The 9,052-nt window shown below is 43.6% G+C and overlaps 1 protein-coding gene across 1 annotated transcript; it reads right to left on the minus strand.

Annotated features, from left to right (window-relative positions):
* Positions 1-591: 591 nt before the first annotated feature.
* Positions 592-4,223, minus strand: LOC149970051 (interferon gamma 1-like). Its single transcript, XM_090228981.1, has 4 exons — positions 3,939-4,223; positions 2,932-2,991; positions 2,371-2,574; positions 592-952 (listed from the first exon to the last, which is right to left on the minus strand). Exons 1-4 carry the CDS (start codon positions 4,065-4,067, stop codon positions 800-802), a joined length of 546 nt encoding a protein of 181 aa, XP_090085107.1. The 5' UTR covers positions 4,068-4,223; the 3' UTR covers positions 592-799.
* Positions 4,224-9,052: the final 4,829 nt, after the last annotated feature.

Genomic DNA, 9,052 nt, shown 5'->3' on the forward strand with positions numbered 1-9,052 from the left:
TTAGGTTAGGTTAGTGGGGTGTTTAGGTTAGTGTGTTTGGTTTATTCCTGTTTCTGAAGACGGATGTTGTGGTGTTATCTTGTGGGCATCCCAAATGGCAGCCTAGCCCCTATATAGTGCACTTCCTTTGACCAGGACGCTATGGGCTGCCCATTTGGGCCACGGCCGTTGTGTGGGCCACGGCCGTTGTGTGGGCCACGGCCGTTGTGTGGGCCACGGCCGTTGTGTGGGCCCCATGCAGGAGAGGGTTTTGGTTTCAATACAAGAACAATTATAAAAGTCAGTCAGCCAATGTGTGATATTTCCATACAGCACCACACATAGGGGTGTGTGTGTGTGTGTGTGTAGATATCAGTCATCAGAACTGTTTCCTCAGTGTCTGTTTATTCAGTCGTAGAATTTACAGATTTAGCAATAAATAACTATATATTAAAAAACTAAAACATTTTCTAGATAATTAATAATAAATATAAATGTATTGATTCGAGAAAAATAAATACTCTTATCAATGATAATATACCATTGAGTATTGTGCTTGATTTCATAGATTAAATAAATACATTTTATAAATAGATAGATCCAGTTGAGGTATTTTGTATCAAGGAACATTTTTACTTCAATATGTATCTCAACTGTGGCTCCGGGGGGGGGGGGGGGGGGGGGGTTCCCCTAGGTACAGATCTAGGATCAGCCTCCTAACCTTCACCGTTAGAGGGGTAAATGCTAAACTGACCCAAGATCAACTTCCCGGTGTAACTTCACCCTACACCTAGCCTTCACAGTAGACACGTCTGGTCATCTACATGATGTGTGTAGATTTGAGCCTCTGGGCTTGCCGTCTCTTCCTGCGGTTGTCCTTCTTTAGATGGAACTTAAGGGCCAGTTTGGAGGCTTTCTCGTAGATGGTAATGAACTCGGACAGAGCCTTCCCCTGGACTGTGGTGTCACTGGTCTGAGACAGAAGATACAAACATTAACTAATTAGTTCATCAGGTGTCATGATGATGGAGTCTATACAGTAGACTATACTACAGCCATGATGATGGTGTCTATACAGTAGACTATACTACAGCCATGATGGAGTCTATACAGTAGACTATACTACAGCCATGATGATGGTGTCTATACAGTAGACTATACTACAGCCATGATGATGGTGTCTATACAGTAGACTATACTACAGCCATGATGATGGTGTCTATACAGTAGAATATACTACCGTCATGATGATGGTGTCTATACAGTAGACTATACTACCGTCATGATGATGGTGTCTATACAGTAGACTATACTACCGTCATGATGATGGTGTCTATACAGTAGACTATACTCCAGCCATGATGATTGTGTCTATACAGTAGACTATACTACAGCCATGATGATGGTGTCTATACAGTAGACTATACTACAGCCATGATGATTGTGTCTATACAGTAGACTATACTACAGCCATGATGATGGTGTCTATACAGTAGACTATACTACCGTAATGATGATGGTGTCTATACAGTAGACTATACTACAGCCATGATGATGGTGTCTATACAGTAGACTATACTACCGTCATGATGATGGTCTCTATACAGTAGACTATACTACAGCCATGATGATGGTGTCTATACAGTAGACTATACTACAGCCATGATGATGGTGTCTATACAGTAGAATATACTACCGTCATGATGATGGTGTCTATACAGTAGACTATACTACCGTCATGATGATGGTGTCTATACAGTAGACTATACTACCGTCATGATGATGGTGTCTATACAGTAGACTATACTACCGCCATGATGATGGTGTCTATACAGTAGACTATACTACAGCCATGATGATGGTGTCTATACAGTAGACTATACTACCGTCATGATGATGGTGTCTATACAGTAGACTATACTACAACCAATGATGATGGTGTCTATACAGTAGACTATACTACAGCCAATGATGATGGTGTCTATACAGTAGACTATACTACAGCCAATGATGATGGTGTCTATACAGTAGACTATACTACAGCCAATGATGATGGTGTCTATACAGTAGACTATGCAACAGCCAATGATGATGGTGTCTATACAGTAGACTATACTACAGCCAATGATGATGGTGTCTATACAGTAGACTATACTACAGCCATGATGATTGTGTCTATACAGTAGACTATACTACAGCCAATGATGATGGTAGCCAGAAAAGCTGCTAATTTAAATGTTGCATCGTCTTTAGGATGCATCATTAATAAAAACACAATGTAATGATGCATAAGTGCATGTCATGTGACTTCATCTGCTAAAATATTAATCGATGAACATGTGAAAGTAGACTATAGCAGATCTGTGTTCTACTTCATGGAGGGAAGCTCACCTCGATGGCCCACAGGTTCTGCAGGTGTGTCCTCAGCTCAGGTATCCTCCCCAGGAAATAGTGTTTCTGGAGATCCTGAATTTTCCCCTTGACATATTTCAGACTCTCGATCATTTCCTGGTCCCCCGTCTGGTTCAGCATCTGGCCGAAGATACTCAGATACACGTCCAGAACCACACTCATCAACACCCTCCGTTCACTGTCCTGAGGGAGAGAAGGAGGGAGAGAGAGAGAGAGGGGGGGGGGGGGGGTGAGAGAGAGAGGGAGACAGAGAGAGAGAGACAGAGAGAGAGAGAGGGAGACAGAGAGAGACGGAGACAGGGAGAGAGAGAGAGAGAGAGAGAGAGAGAGAGAGAGAGAGAGAGAGAGAGAGAGAGAGAGAGGGGGGGGGGAGAGAAGGAGGGAGAGAGAGGGAGAGAGAGAGAGAGAGAGAAAAAAAATACTTAATAATACAATCTTGAAAGTTAGTTTTGTCTCGAGCCTAGCCCAAAGGGTAAGCAGTAGTTTCACATTGGTGATATTATCCTGAAGGGGATAACAATGTGTAACATTATAAGTTACCTCAAACGTGTCCTTGGGGAAAACAGGGTTTCCGTTGAACAGCTGGTCCTTGGAGATCTTCTGAAAGAACAAGACATGATGACAATCAGTTGTTTATCTCCTTCAACTTGCTGCAGTGTAATGCATATAGTGGACTCTTCTCCCCCTAATCACAAGTATAGTGTCTGTCAGACCTGGGCTAAATAGGTCAAATAACTTAAAATACATCATTTAGTTTGTCACGTACAATGGCAACAATGGAGTTGTCTCAAAAGTGCAAACTCCAAGCTACATCTAAGCTAAAGCTCACCTCAGATGGAAGTGTTTGAGCCAGGTCTGGTGTCTATGGGCCTACCTGGAAATGCACTATTATGATGATGTAATCATTTTCAGTTTCATTTCAGTCTCACTGACAAGTCTTTCCTGCTTGGGCAGGAAGTGTGGAACTCCTCTTGGTTTTAGTCAAACATTTTATTTCTAACTCATCAACATCCAATGTTCTCCCTGTTCTGTCCTACTGTTGGCCTCCCATGAGGAAGGAGATCTCCCTGTTCTGTCCTACTGTTGGCCTCCCATTACGAAGGAGATCTCCCTGTTCTGTCCTACTGTTGGCCTCCCATTAGGAAGGAGATCTCCCTGTTCTGTCCTACTGTTGGCCTCCCATTAGGAAGGAGATCTCCCTGTTCTGTCCTACTGTTGGCCTCCCATTAGGAAGGAGATCTCCCTGTTCTGTCCTACTGTTGGCCTCCCATTAGGAAGGAGATCTCCCTGTTCTGTCCTACTGTTGGCCTCCAATTAGGAAGGAGATCTCCCTGTTCTGTCCTACTGTTGGCCTCCCATTAGGAAGGAGATCTCCCTGTTCTGTCCTTCTGTTGGCCTCCCATTAGGAAGGAGATCTCCCTGTTCTGTCCTACTGTTGGCCTCCAATTAGGAAGGAGATCTCCCTGTTCTGTCTGTCTGTCTGTCTGTCTGTCTGTCTGTCAGGAGACACCCCTGTTTCCCCAGTTAATAATGTGTCTGATACTTACATAGTGGACTTTCAGTTTGTCTATGTTTCTCTTCATGTTAATTGATGTGAACTGAGCAGCATTACTCCATCCTAAAGTCATCCAGCCCATCAAGCAGAAACACATCACAGCCCTTGATAACACATCCATGGCCCTCAACGTCACACTGAAGATCCCTCAAAGCTCAATAGTCCTCAATCGGTGTACGGAAACTTCAGTCAAAGTCCTTGACTTGAGTTGACTTAACGAGACCGCCTTGTAGCTGAGACGACCCAAGTCTTGTTCTTCTGTGTCTGTCTGACTGATGCTGAAGCTCAGACAGACAAGTATTTATATAGTTGAGGCAGAGGCAGAAACGATAGAGGTGTGAGGTTGTGGGTTCTCTGACTGAGCGAAGTTTCCTTTAAATCAAACACCAACACACGGCCGCTCATTAACACCTTTTTTTTAGCAGCAGCAGAGCAGGGGGTCTTGGGTTGGAATCCCTAGGAAACAGGTAGTTTTGACACATTCTGGGGAAGTTCTTTGGTGATGTGGGTGTGATGAGGGGGAAGAGGAAGAGAATCAGGAGAAGGTATGTGGGGAGGGGGATGTCTGGGTTGATGTCATCTTAGAATGAACGCTTGTCTGCATCCCAAACGGCACACTATTCCCCTACGTAGTACGCTAAGTTTGACCAGAGCCATGACGGGCGCGTCGTGATTAGTGGTTCTAGCTGATCCACTAATGAAACTGTGGTGTTTCCTCTGACTGGCTTTGTAGTAAACGATGGATGGTTTGACGTAATACTGAAACTAACACCAATGCCATCATGCTCTTATTAGATACTGCCAAAACTGAAATATACCATCTGTTGGTCTCTGTAGGCATAGTTCTCTTTCATCATTGTAGGTCTGCCATTTGGGACATATCCCTCATTTCTGTAGGGAATACAGTGTATGTCTCTTTCGTCAGCGAATGAATAAGCTTGATAGACAGTTGAAAGTTGAAGTCATAAGATATTATCAATACATGTAAACTACATGATCAACAGTGCAGTGCCTTGCGAAAGTATTCGCCCCCCTTGAACTTTGCGACCTTTTGCCACATTTCAGGCTTCAAACATAAAGATATAAAACTGTATTTTTTTGTGAAGAATCAACAACAAGTGGGACACAATCATTTAGTGGAACGACATTTATTGGATATTTCAAACTTTTTTAACAAATCAAAAACTGAAAAATTGGGCGTGCAAAATTATTCAGCCCCCTTAAGTTAATACTTTGTAGCGCCACCTTTTGCTGCGATTACAGCTGTAAGTCGCTTGGGGTATGTCTCTATCAGTTTTGCACATCGAGAGACTGACATTTCTTCCCATTCCTCCTTGCAAAACAGCTCGAGCTCAGTGAGGTTGGATGGAGAGCATTTGTGAACAGCAATTTTCAGTTCTTTCCACAGATTCTCGATTGGATTCAGGTCTGGACTTTGACTTGGCCATTCTAACACCTGGATATGTTTATTTTTGAACCATTCCATTGTAGATTTTGCTTTATGTTTTAGATCATTGTCTTGTTGGAAGACAAATCTCCGTCCCAGTCTCAGGTCTTTTGCAGACTCCATCAGGTTTTCTTCCAGAATGGTCCTGTATTTGGCTCCATCCATCTTCCCATCAATTTTAACCATCTTCCCTGTCCCTACTGAAGAAAAGCAGGCCCAAACCATGATGCTGCCACCACCATGTTTGACAGTGGGGATGTGTGTTCAGGGTGATGAGCTGTGTTGCTTTTACGCCAAACATAACATTTTGCATTGTTGCCAAAAAGTTCAATTTTGGTTTCATCTGACCAGAGCACCTTCTTCCACATGTTTGGTGGGTCTCCCAGGTGGCTTGTGGCAAACTTTAAACGACACTTTTTATGGATATCTTTAAGAAATGGCTTTCTTCTTGCCACTCTTCCATAAAGGCCAGATTTGTGCAATATACGACTGATTGTTGTCCTATGGACAGAGTCTCCCACCTCAGCTGTAGATCTCTGCAGTTCATCCAGAGTGATCATGGGCCTCTTGGCTGCATCTCTGATCAGTCTTCTCCTTGTATGAGCTGAAAGTTTAGAGGGACGGCCAGGTCTTGGTAGATTTGCAGTGGTCTGATACTCCTTCCATTTCAATATTATCGCTTGCACAGTGCTCCTTGGGATGTTTAAAGCTTGGGAAATCTTTTTGTATCCAAATCCGGCTTTAAACTTCTTCACAACAGTATCTCGGACCTGCCTGGTGTGTTCCTTGTTCTTCATGATGCTCTCTGCGCTTTTAACGGACCTCTGAGACTATCACAGTGCAGGTGCATTTATACGGAGACTTGATTACACATAGGTGGATTGTATTTATCATCATTAGTCATTTAGGTCAACATTGGATCATTCAGAGATCCTCACTGAACTTCTGGAGAGAGTTTGCTGCACTGAATGTAAAGGGGCTGAATAATTTTGCACGCCCAATTTTTCAGTTTTTGATTTGTTAAAAAAGTTTGAAATATCCAAGAAATGTCGTTCCACTTCATGATTGTGTCCCACTTGTTGTTGATTCTTCACAAAAAAATACAGTTTTATATCTTTATGTTTGAAGCCTGAAATGTGGCAAAAGGTCGCAAAGTTCAAGGGGGCCGAATACTTTCGCAAGGCACTGTATATCCTATCTATTTTATTATCATCAACTATAGTTTACAGATAGTTGATATTTTACCACTGCATTGTTTATTTATGGGGAAATGGACTTTTTATTTGTATTTATTTATCTAGGCCAAAGAGCATTGTGTCTGCTGGCATTACAGAGGCACAGATAGCAGAGCAGTGGAGAATGTCTCTCTCTCTCTCTCGCTGTCTCTCTCTTTTTCTCTCTCTCTCTCTGTCTCTCTCTGTCTCTCTCTGTCTGTCTCTCTCTGTTTCTCTCTCTCTCTTTCTCTTTGTCTCTCTCTGTCTCTCTCTCTCTTTCTCTCTCTCCCTCTAACTCTATCTGTTTCTCTCTCTCTCTCTCGCTCTCTCTCTCTCTCACTCTGTCTCGCTCTGTCTTGCTCTCTCTCTCTCTCTCTCTCTCTCTCTCTCTCGCTCTCTCTCCCTCCCAGTCAGTGTGCTAGCATCCTACAATGGCACCCTATTCCCTATTTAGTGCACTACTTTTGACCAGGTAGTGCACTATGTAGGGAATAGGGTGTCATTTGAGACCCATGCTGTATCAGCACTCAGAAGAGACTATGTGGTGTGAAACAGGAAGGGGCTTGGGCTGTCACTTAGGAGTAACACTGTCACAGAGCATTTCTTAGAAGACTTCTGTGTTGCTAGATGCTAGATGCTAGTTGCTAATGCTAGTACAGATAGATTCTGATGCTATCTTTCATTGACACCCAGGCTTTTTCAAAGGGGGGACAGCGGCATTACATTCAGACAAATATTGATGTTGAAAGAATGTGGTTTGATTGAATTATCTATTGAAAATTGTTTATTTTCATGAACCACTTTTGCTTATTCACGCTAGTTGCTAGTTGCTAGTGCATAGATGCTTCTCAGTTTCCATGAGAGAGAAATGGTTAGGGTTGAGGGTGTCACTCTGTCACCTCAGAAAGGATGACAGGTTGGGGTTTCAGCGTAGGTCGGCCGCGTAACCCCATAACACGTCAGGTGACAAAACGGAATGGTGGGATCTGAAATAAAGGTTCCTACAACACACTCATCCTGCGACACCACAAATGAATGACCTCACCTTTACAATTCCAGAACCCCGGGACAACACCGAATGAATGATCTCACCGTCATAGTTCCAGAACCCCGGGGCAACACCAAATGAATGATCTCACCGTCATAGTTCCAGAACCCCGGGACAACACCAAATTAATGATCTCACCGTCATAGTTCCAGAACCCCGGGACAACACCGAATGAATGATCTCACTGTCATAGTTCCAGAACCCCGGGACAACACTGAATGAATGATCTCACCGTCATAGTTCCAGAACCCCGGGACAACACCGAATGAATGATCTCACTGTCATAGTTCCAGAACCCCGGGACAACACTGAATGAATGATCTCACTGTCATAGTTCCAGAACCCCGGGACAACACCGAATGAATGACCTCACCGTCATAGTTCCAGAACCCCGGGACAACACCGAATGAATGATCTCACTGTCATAGTTCCAGAACCCCGGGACAACACCGAATGAATGACCTCACCGTCATAGTTCCAGAACCCCGGGACAACACTGAATGAATGACCTCACCGTCATAGTTCCAGAACCCCGGGACAACACCAAATTAATGACCTCACAGTCATAGTTCCAGAACCCTGGGACAACACCGAATTAATGATCTCACAGTCATAGTTCCAGAACCCCGGGACAACACCAAATTAATGATCTCACAGTCATAGTTCCAGAACCCCGGGACAACACCAAATGAATGACCTCACAGTCATAGTTCCAGAACCCTGGGACAACACCGAATGAATGATCTCACCGTCATAGTTCCAGAACCCCGGGACAACACCGAATTAATGACCTCACCGTCATAGTTCCAGAACCCCGGGACAACACCGAATGAATGATCTCACAGTCATAGTTCCAGAACCCCGGGACAACACCGAATGAATGACCTCACCGTCATAGTTCCAGAACCCCGGGACAACACCGAATGAATGACCTCACCTTTACAATTCCAGAACCCCGGGACAACACCGAATGAATGATCTCACCGTCATAGTTCCAGAACCCCGGGACAACACCGAATGAATGATCTCACCGTCATAGTTCCAGAACCCCGGGACAACACCGAATGAATGACCTCACCGTCATAGTTCCAGAACCCCGGGACAACACCGAATGAATGATCTCACATCTTTACAGTTCCGGAACCTCATTCGGGAAATGATGTGACTGAGCACAATTCAATTTACATCAGGGAAATAAAATGACGAAATTAACCCAATACTCAAATATCCCTTACTCTAAGAACAACTGTAGGTCTACTTAGAAATAACAGCACTTCAATAACATAGAATCCTAATTGGAAACTGGGTAAAAATAAAACACATTTTAAAATGCCAGAACCAAGACATGTAACAGGATATATTCTCAGGAGAATTTATTCCCAGGACATAAATACAGA

This window comes from Oncorhynchus mykiss, unplaced genomic scaffold (genome assembly GCF_057628025.1).
Source record: "Oncorhynchus mykiss isolate SJ-2025 unplaced genomic scaffold, ASM5762802v1 scaffold106, whole genome shotgun sequence".
NCBI lineage: Eukaryota > Metazoa > Chordata > Actinopteri > Salmoniformes > Salmonidae > Oncorhynchus > Oncorhynchus mykiss.

Coding starts and splice junctions, on each gene's coding strand:
- LOC149970051 (XM_090228981.1), bottom strand. CDS start 4,067: ATGGATGTGTTATCAAGGGCTGTGATGTGTTTCTGCTTGATGGGCTGG. Junction 2,992..3,938: donor ACAAACTGAAAGTCCACTAT/GTAAGTATCAGA, acceptor TTGTTCTTTCAG/AAGATCTCCAAGGACCAGCT. Junction 2,575..2,931: donor TCCCCAAGGACACGTTTGAG/GTAACTTATAAT, acceptor TCTCTCCCTCAG/GACAGTGAACGGAGGGTGTT.